The sequence below is a fragment of the Cavenderia fasciculata genome (genome assembly GCF_000203815.1).
Source record: "Cavenderia fasciculata unplaced genomic scaffold Scf_Dfasci-G-p-12c09.r1-3, whole genome shotgun sequence".
Lineage (NCBI taxonomy): Eukaryota > Evosea > Eumycetozoa > Acytosteliales > Cavenderiaceae > Cavenderia > Cavenderia fasciculata.
In genome coordinates this window covers 46,354-65,965 of record NW_004457736.1, presented here as the reverse complement: position 1 = coordinate 65,965, position 19,612 = coordinate 46,354, and the positions used below count along the sequence as shown (strand labels likewise).

General features: G+C 31.0%; 8 protein-coding genes across 8 annotated transcripts; 5 read left to right on the top strand and 3 right to left on the bottom strand.

Moving 5' to 3' along the window:
• Nucleotides 1-518: 518 nt before the first annotated feature.
• Nucleotides 519-1,207, bottom strand: ap3s1 (sigma adaptin; the record flags this gene model as incomplete). The annotated part of the gene is made up of 3 exons (XM_004361575.1): nt 519-727; nt 808-1,036; nt 1,139-1,207. The coding sequence occupies 3 exons, from the start codon at nt 1,205-1,207 to the stop codon at nt 519-521; spliced, it is 507 nt and encodes a 168-aa protein (XP_004361632.1).
• Nucleotides 1,208-1,383: 176 nt separating this feature from the next.
• Nucleotides 1,384-6,376, bottom strand: DFA_05916 (G-protein-coupled receptor family 3 protein; the record flags this gene model as incomplete). Its single annotated transcript, XM_004361574.1, has 9 exons — nt 1,384-2,316; nt 2,401-2,809; nt 2,877-3,778; nt 3,872-4,173; nt 4,246-4,481; nt 4,567-4,735; nt 4,818-5,015; nt 5,085-5,659; nt 6,357-6,376. The coding sequence occupies 9 exons, from the start codon at nt 6,374-6,376 to the stop codon at nt 1,384-1,386; spliced, it is 3,744 nt and encodes a 1,247-aa protein (XP_004361631.1).
• Nucleotides 6,377-6,676: 300 nt separating this feature from the next.
• On the top strand, nt 6,677-10,288 carry scy2 (SCY1 family protein kinase; the record flags this gene model as incomplete). The annotated part of the gene is made up of 5 exons (XM_004361573.1): nt 6,677-6,829; nt 6,995-7,384; nt 7,500-8,286; nt 8,363-8,561; nt 8,644-10,288. The coding sequence occupies 5 exons, from the start codon at nt 6,677-6,679 to the stop codon at nt 10,286-10,288; spliced, it is 3,174 nt and encodes a 1,057-aa protein (XP_004361630.1).
• Nucleotides 10,289-10,408: 120 nt separating this feature from the next.
• Nucleotides 10,409-13,574, bottom strand: DFA_05914 (putative aspartyl protease; the record flags this gene model as incomplete). The annotated part of the gene is made up of 6 exons (XM_004361572.1): nt 10,409-10,415; nt 11,274-11,656; nt 11,730-12,107; nt 12,176-12,683; nt 12,750-12,936; nt 13,514-13,574. 6 exons carry the CDS (start codon nt 13,572-13,574, stop codon nt 10,409-10,411), a joined length of 1,524 nt encoding a protein of 507 aa, XP_004361629.1.
• Nucleotides 13,575-14,156: 582 nt separating this feature from the next.
• DFA_05913 (uncharacterized protein) lies at nt 14,157-14,894 on the top strand (the record flags this gene model as incomplete). Its single annotated transcript, XM_004361571.1, has 2 exons — nt 14,157-14,745; nt 14,845-14,894. The coding sequence occupies 2 exons, from the start codon at nt 14,157-14,159 to the stop codon at nt 14,892-14,894; spliced, it is 639 nt and encodes a 212-aa protein (XP_004361628.1).
• Nucleotides 14,895-15,247: 353 nt separating this feature from the next.
• Nucleotides 15,248-16,038, top strand: DFA_05912 (uncharacterized protein; the record flags this gene model as incomplete). The annotated part of the gene is made up of 2 exons (XM_004361570.1): nt 15,248-15,329; nt 15,458-16,038. 2 exons carry the CDS (start codon nt 15,248-15,250, stop codon nt 16,036-16,038), a joined length of 663 nt encoding a protein of 220 aa, XP_004361627.1.
• A 282-nt stretch (nt 16,039-16,320) lies between these two features.
• On the top strand, nt 16,321-18,175 carry DFA_05911 (uncharacterized protein; the record flags this gene model as incomplete). The annotated part of the gene is made up of 4 exons (XM_004361569.1): nt 16,321-16,451; nt 16,546-16,677; nt 16,753-17,948; nt 18,168-18,175. The coding sequence occupies 4 exons, from the start codon at nt 16,321-16,323 to the stop codon at nt 18,173-18,175; spliced, it is 1,467 nt and encodes a 488-aa protein (XP_004361626.1).
• Nucleotides 18,176-18,330: 155 nt separating this feature from the next.
• On the top strand, nt 18,331-19,395 carry DFA_05910 (uncharacterized protein; the record flags this gene model as incomplete). The annotated part of the gene is made up of 3 exons (XM_004361568.1): nt 18,331-18,791; nt 18,890-19,308; nt 19,361-19,395. The coding sequence occupies 3 exons, from the start codon at nt 18,331-18,333 to the stop codon at nt 19,393-19,395; spliced, it is 915 nt and encodes a 304-aa protein (XP_004361625.1).
• Between the last annotated feature and the right edge of the window lie 217 nt (nt 19,396-19,612).

Below are 19,612 nucleotides of genomic sequence, written 5' to 3'. Positions count from 1 at the left end.
GGTTGAATATATATATTTATAAATAGATAACGTTGTAAATATTTGTATCCTAAAGGTATAGAATGAATGATTTGATGTAAAATTATAATTATTATAATTATAATTATATATATATATATAATCAAAAATAAATGTATGATAAAAATAAATTGAGTGTGGAAGTTGGGGAAATGAGGTCACGACTGAAGTCGAAATTGCTCGAGCAAGGATTCACTGGTCAGGTCAGATGACAGATTGTGAACTGAAACTATCGCATAGATATTATAATTGTAGTTTCGAATCTAAATTAACCCCCCCCACAATTATTATTATTTAATACCAACACCAAAGTTTCATATCACTCATTCTTTTATGCGAAAACATCATTCATTGATCAATTATATTAATCTATTGTTATTTGTTCTTTTTGATGATTATACAAATTTTAATTTATTATTATTATATTTTAAAATGATTATTATTATTATTATATTATTATTATTATTAGTTGTGATTATTATTAATACCTGGTTCATTGATTATTTTGGTTTAATTGATTGAATTACACCTTGGAAGCCAGCCATCAAAGGGTTTTCAGACTTTTCTAATTTGTTTGCCATCTCATAGTTGGAGACTACTATGGCTGGATTCGTCTCCAACACCAATCCACCCATCACTATTTCATCTAATATATAGTGTACTCTGTCAATATGGAAGATTAAATCTAATTCGCAAACATTTTCAAAACCTAATGTAAATTGTACAAAACAGAGAGTTAATGATGAAGCCATTTTGATTGATTGATTAAACTTAATGTTTTAAACATACACTTGTCTAAAGTTTCAACAAAAGTTTGAATGAGATCGATCATTGATAATTCACTCTCATTTGAATCAACACAAAATATAAAGTATAGAGTTGCATAATGTCTGTATATGATCTTTGTGTCTTTGTCTGCAAAGACATCGTCTACCTCTAAAAAGTTACATGCACGCTCTGGTCTCTTTGAAACCAACAAGAATAAGTCTCTAATGATTTGTTGTTGTTTATCAATGCTCTATATTATATAAAGTAATATGTGTACACATAATAGTAGTTGAATCATGATGTTAGATCTAAAGTTTCTTTCTTCATTCATTCGTCTTCTTTGCAACCATACATAGTTTTCGTAAAATTTAGTTAATCTTGGTTTACCATGATTATTAATGATTAATATAGCTTTGATCATCCTCTATCTATCTCTCTCTATATATGAATATGAATGAAAAGGTGTATATATATAAATAAGATAGATATTCAACTTTTAATCTCTGACTTTTTCATTGCCTTTTTCTCGTGATTGCAAGGGAATTTTGATAATATTATTTTTAAAGGTGGAATGTAATACATAATATAAATATATGTTTATTTCTTCTTTTTATGGTAATTTGAGAAAAATGGGGAAGAATCTGAAGGAGTATTGTTTTCCGATTTTGATTTACCATTATTACTATTACTATTACTGTTATTATTATTATTATTATGATTATTTGGATCGTTATTATTATTATTATTATTAAGAGTTAATTTCTTTTTTAATCTTTTTAGTTGTTTTGATTTCTTTGTTTTTTTAGTGGTTTGATTATTATTGGTTGTAGTTGTTGTTGGGTTTGGAATCATTGAATTTGGATTAATTAAATTAATTGAAGAGGATGATGATAAAGTCGGAGGTGTTGAAATGGTTGATGATGAATGACTATTACTATCACTGCTACTACTACTACTTGCTTGAGTTTCATCATCAGTTTCAAAAACAATATGATCATCATCTAGGAAATCAGACATTGTCGATAGATTGGAAACGGAGGATGAATGGTTATTTGAAGAGGTTGTTGTAAAGGAATACATTCCACGATTTTTGACAACCTTTGATGTGATTCGAATGTTTTGAGGAGAGGGATCGTGAACATTACCCATTACCTTGTTGATAGTCTCACTGCTAAAACTCTTGTGTGATCTGTAGCTAATTGTAGAACCACTGGTACTGTCCGGTGAGAAGATGTTGGGGTTTGCAAAGTTTAATATTCCCTCTTCGTTGCCATACAGTTCGTAGAATTGCAATATGTCTTTGTTTCGTTCCAACTCTTCACTTTGTGCTTCGATAAACTTGGTGAGTGAATGTACCACTGCTCTTCGTTTAAACAGTACAATGAGTTTTGGCACAAACAATAGTCCAAGTGTCACCAACACAAAAATCAAAGATGCCACTGCAACAATCAAAAATTGTGCATTTGGTTTGGTTGGGAATGAGAACCTTAAAGGTAACAATAAAAGTAGAATAATTAAATAATTGTATGTCTAAATAAATATGAATGATTGAATAATTAATAAATATTAAAAATCAATAACAATATTATTATATTAATTTAAATGTTTACATACTAAAATACCTAAATAAGTAGGTTCACTAAAAGATCCAGGTGATGAACGATATGGTCTAGTTTTGAATACCAATACACAAGTGATGAATAGGAATATCAATGCATAGATTAAAAAGACAATGACGTAGAGGTAGGCTTTGTCACCAAGACAAATATGCGAATAGGTCAAGTCCCTTGTATCAAATGAGATTGCTGGAGTAAGAGGTTTAAATGTGCATGCTACAACCACAACAATGGTCGGGATGACCAAATAGGCTGCCGTGTAGGTTATAAAGTATCTGTTTCCCATTGCAGATTTCAATTGAAAGCTGAGTACCTTTCTTATCTTCCATAATCTATATTGTTTGACAACCAATGCTGCAACTGGTATTTCCAATCCCATTGGTAATAATATACTTCGTAGTCGGCATCTAAATAAATAGATAAATAAATAAATATGTTTAGAGTATTAATTTTTTCTTTAAACGTTTTACATACGAAATAGGAGAAACGATAAAAGATGTAATAAGACTAGCAAGTAAAACACAACAACCAAATAATATGACACAGAGAAATATTTGATTTGAGAATCGAATGATTGGATGACTCCAATAGACAATGACAATACCAAAACAAAAGAGTGTGAGCAGTCCGATAACGACAACCAAGAAAGTTACTATAATTTTGTTGAGATCACTAACTGTTTTCTCCTTGAGACAGTAGAATATGCCAGTGACGTTGTGTGGTTCGTATGGATTCTCACACTTTCTAAAGGTAATGGTTTGATTGACATTGCCTCCGATCGGTCTCGGCGAAGAAGCAAAAAAGAGTGTATAGTTGGAACCGGGTACACCAGACAACTGAATGTTGTACATGACAGTGACACCTTGTACATTCATAAGCACTGTTGTGATACCACTCACCCTGAAATCGGGATTGGCCGACACTGCAGTATACGATATCTCTGATGATCCTTGGAACCGTTGTCCGAAATAGTCTTTGGCTCGGATAACGATTTGTAAAATGATGGGTGTTGTAACATTTGATGCCATCGATACTGTATACGAGTAGTAGTTGGAATTGATAAGATTACCTTGTTTTGCTCGATTTCCTAGCATGTAGCAATCGAGACATGTAAAGTTGATAAACACATTTTTGATGTAAAACACCAATGCACCAGCACCCAACGCTGTGTTTCCTATAAACGTTGAATTTGAAAACAGGGTCTTTGCCAATAACGGTGTTGGTTGGTGTGAAAAGTATATCTTTTCTTTAATCTCGTCACTCGACTTTGGATCACCAAATACTATAATCGTCCCATACGTTGATCTATTCCTTGTAAACCTTGTTACAAGTACCGTTATATTACCAGTTTGATCTAAAAAGAATATTCCTCCTCCCTAAATAAAAATTAAAAGAAAAATAAATGAAATGATTAGCAGGTACAGGTAAGGAGGATACTACTGTCTTTTGGTTGTTTGGGTCATCCATACCAATTGAATATCATTTTCAGATAAAAAACAATCTTGCATTCTAATTACATAACCATCTACACCAATCACTATAGATGATCCATTCGTAGAGGAAATGTTTGATGCGTACATATCCAACTTTGACTGAGCCATATCAATCACATTGTATGCTGAATTGTTGTAGACCACGATCTGATAGGCGAGCATATAGGCACTATTTTCAAGTTGGAATATTGGTACTTGTGATCGTGCTCCACAAACTGTTGTTGATATAACATAGGCTGATCCTTTACTATAAAAGTCTAATATCTTTCCACTAAATGCTAGAAAAGATATAAAAAAATGATTATTAGTACAGAAAACTCAAGAGTATAAAGTATTTATAGTTTAGTTACATTTAAAAGAAGAAAAAAACAATATCAAAACGGTTGAGGAATCAGATGAAAATACATTTCCAGAGAAATTTCTAAATGAACAATATTGGACCAATGATATTGAACTCCCCATTAAACTAATCATTATATTAAATTGATTTCTAAATTCGCAAAAAGTTATATTTAATCCACTTGATCTAGTACCAATACTTGCACCAACCAAATTTGAATTACCATCGATAATTGATAATGATATACTACAAAAAAAAAAAAGAAATAAAAATTAATAACAAGAGATATATAGTCAATATTGTTTGTCATTTTGATAAATCATTTATATACCTTGTTGCTTGTCTTGTGTTTAAGGATAATAGAGTATAAGATTCATTTGAACGATTCTCAATAAATCTACTGTTCCTTATGTTGAAATTCGATCCCCTTGGTCCAAATAGAAATGAATTGACACCAAAGTTTTTAATGACCAATACATTTGTTAAATTTACCCAAGAATCTATAGAGATAGCAAGTAATATTAACTTTTGTTAGAAGAATAATAATAATATTATTACTATTATTTTTGTTGACTCACTTACCAGAAATGATACCTGAAGAATATCTATTGTATGCAATTATTGAATCTACCATGTGAAGATTTGATTGAATCGATGTAATTAATAGATTACCTCTATTACTAATGAATTGAGATAATCCACCTGTGAATGTAGTATTATAAAGAAATATTAAATTCGATTGATTGATTTGAAATGTTGTATTTGTCATTGAAATGAAAGCTAAAAGAAAAAATGAGAGAGAGATTAATTTATATTCAAGAAATATTATTATGTTGTTTGTATACATACAATAAGTTGAAAATATGGCAGCACTTTCACTGAATAGTTTGAATTGTGTGATTGCACAATCAATAAAATGAACGATGGATTGATTTAAATAGATGGGGGCAGATCTTTGGACCAGATTCAAATTGGTTCGATAATTTAGAATATTTAGGTCACGTTCTGAAAAGAAGGTGTATATAAATGGAGTGGGTCGATTGGTTCGTGCAAAGGTAATACCGGTGATGGTCAGTGTGCTTTGCACCACATATAATAGTCCTGTACCTTGTCCTACGACAGTAGTCACATCACATCCACCAGACCCCACCAAAGCCAAATGACTGTTTGAAATCTGCGAATAATTGGATTCAAAGTAGGTTCCAGGTGCCAATATAATGGTAGAGAATGGTGCTGCTATATTCGTTGCGTATTGTATGGATTTGCATGGGTTCTCGATTGAACTACATCCATTCTCATCAATTCCACTAGGTGATATATAATATTCTTCACCATTTACAAAATAAAAGAATATTGATCTATAATGTCCATTATTATTATTATTATTACCATCTTTTTCTTCTTCTTCTTCTATACTCCTACTACTACTATATAGTTTATCTGATAAACTTGGGAGTAAGTATAAAGAAAGTATTGTTGATCATTTCATCATTCATTCATTTGATTTACATACATATTAAATGATTATTATTGTTGGATGCCAAAATGATCAGGTATAGAATGATCAACAGGTAGATCTTGATTCGAAGATATGCCATGTGATGATCAAATATATCTTGCCTTGTATTCCTTCCCTGTTGATTTCCTTCTCTTTTTCCACATTAATAACCAGATCTCTATCTATCTCTCTCTCTCTACCTCTACTATATTCTCATGTCCTGCACTGCAACAACAAATAAATAACAAATGATTATTATATAAAAATAAACTACTGCTACTATTTTGTATGTAAGAATCCCCAACCTACAACATTCATAACACCCCCTATATCATTCATCATCATCATTATCATTATAATCATTAATCATGCTATTATTATCATCATATTAATATGATGAAGTGTGCCTGCTGCCCCCATATACCACTCGTTGTATTGATGAGTTGGTGGTGAAGAGGAGGGAGGGGTACAAGGAAACACACAAAGAGAGAAAGGGGTGATACAAAACCAATCACGAGCATCTTGTTATACACTAATAATAATCATCATCATCTCTATCATGAAAGAGAGAGAGAGAGAATGTGGATTATAATTAATTAAATTAAACTAATTATGATACATACAATGATAAATGGAAGTTCATTATAATATATTAATGAAGGAATGAATCTTGAACTTGGCAAGTATGACTCCTAGGAGTCATAAGAGGGAGGAGGTATAGACTAAGAGATATGAGCTTCTAGGTGAATGAATGTAACATTGTACGCTCAAAAGCTTACAATGTTATTTTTAATTTGTTTTCCAAGTTCCTTGCTCACAATTTAAATTTAATTAATCTTTTTTTTCATACGTCGATCGGCAAATCGAGCTTTAATATCATCTCTGTCTTATCTGTTCACTATTATCTTTTTTGAAAGAGAAAGAAAGAGAAAGAGAAAGAAAGATGGAAGGATTCTCACAAAAAGTGAAGGGATTCCTGTCATCTGCTATATCACCTGTCAAAGACTATGATCTAAGAGAGGTCAGATGTCCAACTAGATTTTGGAAAATACATGATGCAATCAAGAAATCATCATCTGAAGAAACTTCTGTCTTTGTAAGATTATATGAGAGAGAAAGAGAGAGAGAGAGAGAGAGAGAGAGAGAGAGAGAGAGACACTAGTAGAAACAATTACATAGTATTGATTGATTGATTGATTGATTGATTGATTGATGACTGACCCAATTATCATGATCCCTCTTCTCCTCTCTATCTCTTTAGTACTTTGAAAAGAAATCAATAGAAAAGTTACCAAAAGCAAATCAAACAGAGATTATAGACTATTTGAAAAAGGAAGCACAGAGTCTACAGAGATTACGTCATCCTGCCATTTTACAGGTAGTTAGTCCCATTGAGGAGACAAAGACAACGATGTACTTTGCAACTGAACCCATCTTGGCAACATTAGACGCATTGATTCAACAACATAGAAGCTCAAAGAAATCAAACCAAGTATCATCGGTCGAAGCAAACAAACCTCATTTTACATTTGAAGAATTGGAGATTCAATTGGGTATATCTCAATTGATTGAAGGTGTACACTTTTTAAATCAAACTGCCAAGTTACTTCATAGAAATATATCCCCAAAATCAATATTCATTACAAAGACTGTATGTAATCAAACAAACAAACAAACAAACAAACAAACAAACAAACAAACAAACAAACAAATAATCACAACTCCTATAATATTAACCTTTTTTTTTTTGATTTACTTTTAATTAGTTGAAATGGAAAATTGGAGGATTAGGATTTTCAAGTGGAATAGATAAACAAGATTCAATTCATGGATTGAGTCATGATATGAAAGAGTATGGGTATGATGAAGGATCGATCATTTTACCAGATTTGGATTATTTGCCACCTGAATATGTACAACAAAAGAAATGGGAGTACAATAGTGATCTCTTTAGTATTGGTCGAATCATTAGTGAGATATCGTTGAATTTGGATCGATCGTTGGATCAGGCCGGAGAGACAATCTCCAAGATGGGTGTTTCTTCATACTACCTCTCTCGACTTTCCAACGCCAAACAAGAGGCACAGAAAAAGTCACATTTGCTAGACAGTGCTCGTGTATGTACCATTCTACTTGGTGAGCCATCACTAAGAGGTGATGTTGAAAGTTTTGTTAGATCTGCCTATTTCTCTGATGTCAAGGTAAAGTCGTTGGTCTATCTCGCCAATATTGTCCAAAAGGAAGAGGAATCACGATTACAATTCTTTAGAGGACTGTTGAGAATATTGACTCAATTTTCAAGTCATATTCAAATCAACTATCTCCTCCCAACCCTCATTGCAGAACTTTCAAACGAGCGTACTCTCTATGTGGTCCTTCCTTGTATTCTCGCAATCTCCAAGGAACTTAAAAAAGATCATTTCATGCAAGCTATTGCTCCCAACCTCAAACAAATCCTCACCAACAAGGAACCAAAAAATGAAGTATTGGCTTGTATTCTTGAAAGTTTAGAAACTATAGTTGATAAATCAACAAATGAATATATTAAAAAATGTTTGTATAAACAAAAAAAAATAATATTAATAATAATATATGAATGTTTATTAATTTAATTATTTATTTAATTTAGATGTATTACCAATAGTTTTAGGTACAATGTGTGGACCAACACCAGAGATTATATTCCAATGTTTAAATGTTTCAACTATTGTAATCAAGCATTTCGATCATGATGCTATTAGTCATGGTGTAGTACCCCGTTTGACTAATTTGGTTGTTGGAGGTTTCCCATTACATATTCGTACAAAATCAATTCAATGGTTTTCTTTGTAAATATTTTAATATTTTATATTTATTTATGGAAACTATTCCGTTTTCTAATCAAATTATTTCATTCTTAACTTGATTTAGATTAATACCATTATTGGATAAAAAATTAATTGAAGAATCAATGCTACCAAATTTGGAAAAGATTTTATCAATTGACAATAGTCCACCTATTTTAGAGGCATTGGTATTTGTGTATGAAGCCATTTCAAAAAAACTTGGAGGTGAATTATTGGCACTTAAAGTGTTGCCAGCTCTAATTCCAATGAGTGCAGACAAGCACATTGATTTGGAGCAATTTAAAACCATCATGAAGGTGGTCAAGGACGTTTTGACAGCCTATGAGGCAGAACGTCTCAACGAACTAAACAATCTCAAACGATACACCAAATCGCCACAAGAGACTGATGATAAGTTTGAAAGGGTAATCAATCCATCTGCTGGAGGAGCTCCTCCCAACAGCAGTGGCACTAGTCTTTCAAATAGTACAAATCCATTTGCCGACAATGGAGGATTCTTGGAACCAACCACCAGTAACAATAGTAATAATCAAGCATTTGGAAAGATTACTCTACCTTCAAATTTTATTTCACCAATTTCTTCATCATCAGACAAGATTAGTCCAACAACAACAACAACAACAGCCAATAGTAGTAGTAGTAAAGGAGGAATGGGTAGTGGATCTGTATTTGATTCACCAGACTTTACTTCAATGACTCCACCTCCTCCATCAACATCATCCAATACTCCACCCATCCAACTTCGCAATCCTTCTCCCAAATTAAGCTATCCCAACTCTACAAACACAATACCCTCATCATCTACCAATACCTATAACAACACTAATAATAATAATAATAATAATAATGCATTTTCAAGTTTATTGACCCCACTTCCAACAACATCATCATCAACCCCAATCACTCCAATCTCATCTTCATCCACTTCTAAATCATCTTATCCTGCACCCAACTATAACTATAATTTGGATGACTTTTCAGCAACTCCAATCACTCCAACCACATCCTCGTCATCATCATCCAATCCAATGCCATTTACTTCTTCTTCCTCTTCATTTTCATCAAACACAGTTGTTGGAAATACAGGAAACTATCAAAATACCTCTATGAATTTGGGTTATAATCCAAGTAGCAATTATAACAATAATAATATGAATATGGGAATGGGAATGGGGTTAAATAGTGGTAATAGTAGCAGTAGCAGCAGCAGTGGAATGACACTACTTCAACCTACATCAAATGCAGGATCAAATAATAATAATATCACAACTAATAATAATAATAATAATTCTACACAATTAAAGTATGATAACTCTTTTTCCTCGTCATCAAAACCGCTTAATAACTATAGCACTAATAGTAGCAGTGGTAATAGTGGTTTTAATAATTTTAATATGACCACTGACAATAATAATAATAATTTCAACAACAATTACAATAATAATATGAATAATAATAATAATTTTAATCAATCCTCCTATGGAGGAGGAGGAGGATCCTCATCAGTATTTAATAATGCTACAAATGATATATTTGCTGGTATGAATAACAACCAACAAATTTTACAACAACATCAAAAGAATATAAATAATTTTAATAATGTTGGTTTAAATAATAATATGAATAATCAGTGGAATGGAAATCAACAACAATCTCAACAACAACAACAAAACACTAATTATAATCGTAATAATAATAATTTGATTTAAACCATCCATTTCCATATGAACAAAATCATTTTTGGGTTTTGGGTTTATAGTGGGTTAAAAATATAATAATAGTCAGTCAAAAGAAATAAATAAAATTTATTTTATATAATAAATAATTGATTATAAACTATAGATAAATAGAACATTTTGTTATAAATCAAATAATATATATAATATGTTAAGCCTTATACTTACCATTGTTTTTGTTTTTTTTTTACAAATACAACTCATAATATTTAAATCCAATAAAGAAATAAGCTTCAAATTAATTTTATAATATTTAAAAAATAAAAGAATTGATGGTTGAAATCAATTCTAATATTTCATACTCTATCCACAAACCAATCTTTTTCAAGAAAGGAAGTAAGAGTAGAGCTTTTATTTAAATCTCCAAAAACCGTTTTGGTTAATGGAAATTATAATTTTAATTTGTTCCTCGTTTGGAAATAGTAGTAGGAGTAAAGTTGGATGTGAAAAAGTGAAAGTTTAAATAAATGATGAGGAGGTGAAAAATGAATATATCAGAGGGAATAAGTGTATGTTTGTGTGTGTGTGTAGAGTTTATGTAATGATGGAATTAATTTAAAAAGGTTTAAAAAAAGTCATTGTATTCATCTGGATAATCTGGGAATTCATCTTTAGAATCTTCTTTGTTGTTGTGGTTGTGTGGGTTTTGGTGTAGGCTATCCTAGTGTAAATGAGAATAAAATAATTATATAGATATAATGTATATATAGAAAACAGAAATATATAGATATAGTATATATGGATATATTTTAAAATATATAAGAAATTTTATATAAATATTTTATAAACGATCGATGTGTGTGTATGTGCGTGTATGTAGATGAACATTAAACAATTAATGTCAAAAGGAAAGGGAAGGAAAAGGGTGGGGGAAAAATCCTGATTGTTTTGAAAACTTTACTTTTCATTGGCAACGACACTAATACTACTATATGTGTGTGTGATGACTTAGACAAACAATATACAGGAAATGACAGAAGAGATGATAAAGAAGAGGAAAAGGGAGGGGGATAATTGATTCGAGCCATTAGAGTCGTTGACACCTCCAGCTGGATCAAAACCTACCGAACTAGTTGTCGACATATTGGCTCCAACCGCGAAACCTACACGATCGTTGACATTGTCAAACACCGTGTAATATCCACGCATAAAAACGTCACCAAGGATTGTCATGGTAGAATCGGCACGTTCAATCATGAAACAGTAACCATATTTGCCATTGGTAAGTGGGGCCTTGACCAAATAATTCTTTGGTGGGATGGCAACTTGAACTCCACCGTCAAAGGTGAAATACAATGTTGGGAATTTCGATAAAACATCATCTGAACTATAACAAATTGACTAGAAATAGGTGAAAGAATGGTTTAGTTAAAATGTATATGTGACTATTGTTATTTGGTTAGTTTTTACATACACCTTGGAAAATATTAGGATTTTCACAAACACCTTGAATGGAACAATAGTGAGTTTGGAAGTAGTTTCTTAATTGATCGTAAGCACCTGAAGCCAATGAAAGAGCAGTGCTACCACTGTCGACGATAACTTCTTGACCCAACTTGCTACCCGGGATGGTGTAGTCGTTGATACGAATACCAGTGGATTTGACACTGTAGAATGGGGTGTTCTTTTGGACCAATGGAGTGTATCTAATGTCACCAGTGTAGTAACTAGTGTTGATTTCACCCAAAGACAATGAACCTCCACCTTCATAATTCAACAACATACCAAATTGATTCTTGAGACCTAAATCACTAACCAATGAATCCCAAACTGTTGGAACACATGATGAGCACTAAATAGATACATATAAGTAATTGATTGATTGATATATATATATGTGTGTATTTTTAATTTACTTACAGTTCTACCAAAACCAATGATACCATCAGCTCTTGGATATTCAAAATCACCAGTTTCTTCATCGTTGGCACCAAAGTTTGCTTTTCCTTGGAGACCGGCAAGATTGACAACATCTTCGTAGATGTAACCAGAAACGTGGGAACCGTCACCATAACGGATTTGGAAATCACATGATTCACCAGAAGAGGTACGACTGCAGGATGGTGGAGTACTACCTGAGCCCTTGCATTGGTCAGAGCTACACGCAACCTTGGTAGAGGTTGAAGATGGGTGATAGACTGGACGACTTTCAACACAAGTGTTACATCCTTCCAATGGAATGGCCATTAAAAGTGACCCAGTATCGACTTGGACGAGGAATGTAGTGTTTCCAACAATGATTTGAGTATTGATTTGGAACAAGTCACCAGTCATTGGTTGATTTACTTTACCAGATAATACTGATCTGGTTAAATGTGGTCTTGATAAAACTACAAATCCATTTGTTTCATGTGATGCTTCCAATGGTCTAAAAAATAAATAAAATCTTAATATTTGTAAAATATATTTGGATAATAGTTATTTGCGTAATTACCCTCTAATTGTGATTTCCAATGGTAATTCATAAGATCCATAATATGCTTGATTGGTAGCAAGCGAACTTCCTATTAAAAATAATAAGAATAGAGATGATACTATTCTATTCTTCATAGTTTTTTTTTTTTTCTCCCAAATATAAATATCTATAAATACAATTGATGAACGTTCTGTCGCTATTACTACTATAAATAATTATTACTATAAATAAAATTAATTATTACTATAATATATATATATAAATAGAAAAAGAACAACAAAAAAAAAAAATGATATTTAAATTATTATTTATAATTTATAATATTATTATTTATGTGTGTGTTGAAGAAGAGGTGAAGAGATGTTATTAAATGTTTATCTTTTGTCGTGATATTTGGCCGTTTAAATAGAACAGAGATGATGATTTTAAAATGACCTATTACTTTTAAATCTCCTTTAATAGTATGGCAGGTAGCAGGTGTAAGTATTACTTATATATACGGATACTAATATATTGGGATTATGTGTTTAGAATTGAAATTAGATATATATCAAATGTACATGTAAGAAATAACAAATATGGAAACTGTCACAGGTAATAGCTTGGCAATGACAACACAGCTACTGTAAATTAAAAGACAGATAGCTTTTTTTTGAAACGTATAACTTTACCATGCCAGAGCTAACAGTGTGTTTGTGTGTGTGTTTGTGTTTGTGTGTTTTCCATAGACAGTAATCTATGTTGAAAACGAGTGGTAGCGTGTATTACATTGGGGTAATAACAAAGAGGGGTAAATGTGATATTTTGCAATTTTGATCTTGATAATTCTATAACTAGTTCCATTGTTGTGTATGCAATGACAATGTGAATACACCACCACTACTCTAGTGAATACACTACGTAATGTATTCTTTACGGATTTCTCTTGTTTTCAACCAGGGTATGGAATGAGGTGGAGTAGTAAGAGTAGGAGTAGGAGTAGGAAGAGAATATTACTTGATTCTCCTCGTTTCTCTTATTTTATCAAGTTGCTTACAACTCGAATTTCCATCATCACACAGTGTGTCATTGTGTGTGGTTGTTATTGTTGTTGTGTTGATGCTAGTACTACGATGACATTTATCACCGATATGTATAGTGTGATTTTAAAATGATGTTGATCACATCACACTCTTCTCTTTTGTCAATGATATCATTCACATGATCTTTATCATGTTGTTATTTGAATATCAATACGATTATAAAACCAATGTCATTCATTATCTTTATCTTTATCTCTTCTCTAATATTTGTATTTAAAAAAATGAAATGAATTTGTGATGAAGATCTGTGAGATACTGTCGCGACCAATGAAGAACACCCATTTTTAGTAATTAAACTATCTAATCAATTATTGATAAATAATAATAATAATAATAATATAAGATGACGACAGAAGGAGTAGTAGAGGAATCATCTTTACAGCTGCTCATTGATAATACATCAAGTGTCGTATACTTAATCGTAGCGTTTATGACTGGCATCATGTTTGGAGCTCATTTCTTACAACCTAAAAATAATACAGATAATAATAATACTTCATCATCAGCAACTGCTACTGCCACTGCTACTGCTACTTCTACTACTAAACCATCGATTAAAGTTGAAGATGACGAATCGACAGACGAAGAAAGTGATTTCGATGAAGATTTCGATGATCAACAAGAAGAATGTAAAATGGTATTAATTGTTCGTAACGATTTAAAAATGGGAAAAGGAAAGATTGCTGCTCAGTGCTGTCACGGCACTTTAGGTGCATACAAGTCGGCCACGAAAAAGGAGGAATTCAAGGATCTACTCAAACGTTGGGAATATGGAGGTCAAGCTAAAATAGCCATCAAAGTAGAAAGTGAAAAAGAACTATTGGACATTGAAAGGGAAGCAAGAAAACTTAAACTTCCAAACTATTTAGTGGTCGATGCTGGAAGAACTCAAATTGAAGCTGGAACTTGTACTGTATTGGCTATTGGTCCTGGTATGTTACAATGATGTTAAACACAAACACATTCAAACAAATATATATATATATACAAACAGGATATTAATTAATTTACTAATATCTATACATTTAAAGCTCCAAAGTCTCTCATCGATACTGTTTCAGGTCACCTTAAATTATTATAAATAAATTTGGCTATGAATATACACTATTTAAATTTTGAAACCTTCCACATTCCTATTTTGGCACATATATCACGATCACAAGGAAGAAAAACAATAACATACACACACACAAAGGTATGTGTGCATCTCTATGTGGGTACCCACGTTCATTAGAATGCATAATCGCACAACCACCACCAAGATGATCACAAAAAAAAAATTTTGGTTGGAGTGTATCCTAAAATTAAATCAGTCAAAAACCCCTCTCTTTTTTTTATATCTATATTTTTCCATCTTTGTGTTTTGTTTATTATTTCTTTCAATCAATCAAATTAATAGTTCAAATTAATTAGTTCAAAATTATAATTAAAAATATGAAATCTCTATTTATAATATTAATAATATCAATCTTTTATATCTCCTCTAATAATGCTCAATTGACTTCAAATTCTACAAGTATATATCCATACATACATATGTTTCCCTCCTAAACAAAAAAAACTTTAAACATCTTTCTAATTTCCTCAACTATCTATCCCCTTTACCCTTTACCCTTTACCCTTACTATCCATCCATTATTTTAGAGTTTTATTTTAATGGAGAATTTAGTTTTGATACTTTACCAATTACAAAGAGTCAATTTATTATAACTAGTGGAATTGCATTTATCACTGCTGAGAAGGGATATGGAGATGATAAACTTGGATGGACATTAAACTATGATTTGAAAGTCTCTGATGAGAATAAAACACTGGCAGTTAATCGTGTAGAGATTGGTGGATTTGCTCAAAAGAATTATGAATCTAGTTTCTATCACCAGATCAATGCATCCACTGCCTCGGTAAACACTAGTTCAGAGTTTAAATTGAATGTTACAGAATCATACAATTCCAATCACATCATTTCAAGCACCATCAATCGTGCTCTTGAAAAGGGTGTCATGGATTCAAACGACTCTCAAATGGTCCTTGTCGTCTCCAACTATAGAGAATTCAAGGTCAATGTAACTAATAATGGAACAACTACTCTACAAAATAGTAATTCTACCACTTATTATTCTCGTGCTCAATTGTATGCTGGAGAGGATGTCGAGAGAAGTGGTGCCTTTAAATTAGTTTCCTCAACCATTTTACTTTTATTAAGTATCTTAAGTTTTTTAATTTAACTTAAACTTTGAAAGAACAATCCTATAATTATTATTATTATTATGATCACAAATAAAATTTAAATAAATAAACTTTATCTATATAAATATATATATTATAATTACAATTAATTGTTAATATTAATATTTAAAAATATCTTCATTTTTGAATATATCTTTAATTTTTTCAAGATCCCAAACCAAATCGAATGTATTACATTCCTCTCATTTAATCGAGTAGAGAGAGATATAGAATAAATATATTTATACATATATACATATATATATATAGATATAGAATAGATGGTGATGGAGGATAGTAACCACTATGATGACGACGATGAGGATATCAAACCAAATGCTAAAAAAGGTGATGAAAATACAATCAAAGAGTGGAGAGAAGCATTATACAATTCAAAAAAGAAATGTACAAGGTAAGCAAGCACTATAACAAACATATATAATATACATTAATAGAATAGAGTATAGAGTATACTAAACAACAGAGTTTTTTTGATTATAATAAAGAGGAAATCTATCAATTGCAGAATGGGATGAATCAAAGAAACTATTTAAAGTGTTAAAGCCAAAAGGAAAACAATTTGAATCACTTGGTCATAGTATTAAAGGTGTTTTACATCTTTATGTTGAAGAAGCAATGTATGTTATTATATATATATATAGAGATATAATGTGTATTTAAAGTAATACTAATCCTAGAAACTACTACTTTAGATATTTATTAGAGATTGGAGTAGTTGAATTAATATTTAAAGGATTACCTTTATGTTTACAAGATGCATATAAACTATTTGATGATCAATTCTATAGTGGAGGTTTCCCATTCTATAAATACCAAACATTTCTTTACTTTAGAAAACTTGGATTTCATCTTGTCCGTTATGAAGATTCATTAGACTACCAGGATGATGACACAACTATTAAATCATCGTCATCAACAACAACAACGACGACGACATCTAAAACAAACAACTCTCAACAAGTTATGATACTAGAAGATGAAAAAGAAGATATATTGAAAAGAATTAAATTTAATGTTGGTTGTACAAATAATACTACAACCAATGGATCATCAACTTCAACAACTACAACAAATAATAATAATAATAATAATAATAATAATAATAATAATAATAATAATAATAATAATAGTCACGATAATACTGATAGGAAATGTCAAAATTGGTGGAAAGAGATACAAAATGATCATAGTGATCTTGACAATACCAATTTTACACCATTTATAGATATGATTGATCAACCAGATTATAGTCAACCGGTTATCAATCACTTTCAACAACATCTTAAATACCTATCACTCAAACGAAAGGAAATGGATACTACACAAGAAGAAGAACTCAAATCAAAATATAATATCAAAATATTGGAATCTAAATTTAAATCACCTATTCTACCAAATATTATAATTAACAACAACAACAATGCTGCTATTGCTGGAAAAGGCAATACAACAATGACGACGACAACGACTAAAATAGAGAGAATTAAAAATATAGTATCACCAATCTTACAACTACCAAATGATTTAAATGGAAATCAAACTATCAACTCTATCAATAGAAAATTACAACTTACATCACAATATTTTATAAAACATGAACAACAACAACAAGAACAGGAAACAGAACAAGAAAAAAGTTTGGATGGAGATGAAAAGATGAATGATCATCATCATTCATTATCAGATGATTATTTATACATTGATTACAATGTTTATAAACCAAAAGGTAAATCATTTAAGAAATCGAATCCTGGCAAACCAGATTTTAGAATCAAAATCTACAATAATTTTGGGACATCACACCTTGTTCCATCATTTGAAGAATTGGCTCTTATCGACCAAGAATCAAATGGTTTCGATACCCTCAATACAATTCCATTGAAACATTGTATTTTTAATCAAGGCGATTTAATCTTTTTTCAATTTAAATCAATTAAATGAAATAAAACAATGATCAAAAGAGAGAGAGAGAGAGAGAGAGAGAAGAGAAATATCATCGATATTTAAATATTACTACATGAAATCAATTTTTCTAAATTTGACAAAATGATTTTTCTTTCTTTATTTATTTTTGATGGGAAAAAACAAACAATCTAATTTTAAAAAGTTAATTAATTTTTGACCAGCTCCCAAACAAACATCATCCTCGTCATCATTCCATTCATTGCATTCAATTCAATTATTTCACTTGTCTATAGAAAGATAGTATTATATTACAAACACATTGATTGATTGATTCAAAAGATAGAAAGAGAAGAGGATAGATACAAATGTCAACATCGATAAATCAAAATGACATGGATCATCCAAGTATAGAAGAAGAAGAAGAAGAAGGAAAAGGAGAAGAACAACATAACAACAATAATGATAATATAGATAGCGAACAAATATCATCTAGGAATAATAATAATAATAATAATAGTGGTGGTGGTGTGAGATTAAGATCAAATGCTACTACACCTACAAATAATAATAATAATACTAATGATGATGATGATACTCCTAACACGACAACTACTAGTACTACTACGACAAGCACAAATACAACCTCTACTTTTACTTCTTCAACAACACCAAAAAATGAATCACCTACAACAACAACATCAACAACATCAAACAATAATGAAAACGATAATAATAATAATGATGAAGGTAGCGATATGTTTGAATGTAATATATGCTTTGATACTGTAAATGAACCTATAGTTACTCAATGTGGTCATTTATTTTGGTATGCTTTATGTTGATGATTGTCATCATATATATTATTATTATGGTTCTTCTTCCTTTTTCTTCTTTATATTGATTTATTTTCCTTTTTAATAATAGTTGGTCATGTATATTTCAATGGTTACAACATAATGCAAGTCAACAATGCCCAGTTTGTAAAGCACCAATATCAGAGGAAAAATTAATCCCAATCTATGGAAGAGGTAATTCCTCTGATCCAAGAAAAAAGAGACCTAGTTCAATACCATCTCGACCACCTGGACGACCAGAAACAGAACGGTCTACCAGGGCAGGTGGAAATAATTTCGACTTTTTTGGAGGCATTGGAAATCAATGGAATGGTCAAGCTGGAGGTGGAGGAGGTGTATCATTCTCTGCTGGATTTGGTCTATTTCCAGGTTTATTTGGATTACATTTTTATCAAACTAATAATCAACAACAAGGACAACAAGGACAAGGACAACAAGGAAATGGAAATGGGAATGGTGGACCATCAGAATTTGAATCTATATTCCTAAGTAGGATGTTTTTTGCTCTTGGTTTAATCATATTATTCTTTGTTTTATTTAGTTAGAAGAAACAAAAGAAAAAGGAAGAAATCTTAAATATATTTTAATAATGAATACAACATTGTACAGTACAAACAAAATATTATTATTTTTTGTGTATATATATATATAAGGTGTGTATAACTTTTTTATTATTATCAAGTGCTGGTTTACAAAAATTATATTTAGTAGGGGAGGTATTAATGAATTAATTAATTATGGTTATGTTGTTGATTGCGAGAGTTGGGGGAGTATACTTTGTGTTGTTTAAAAA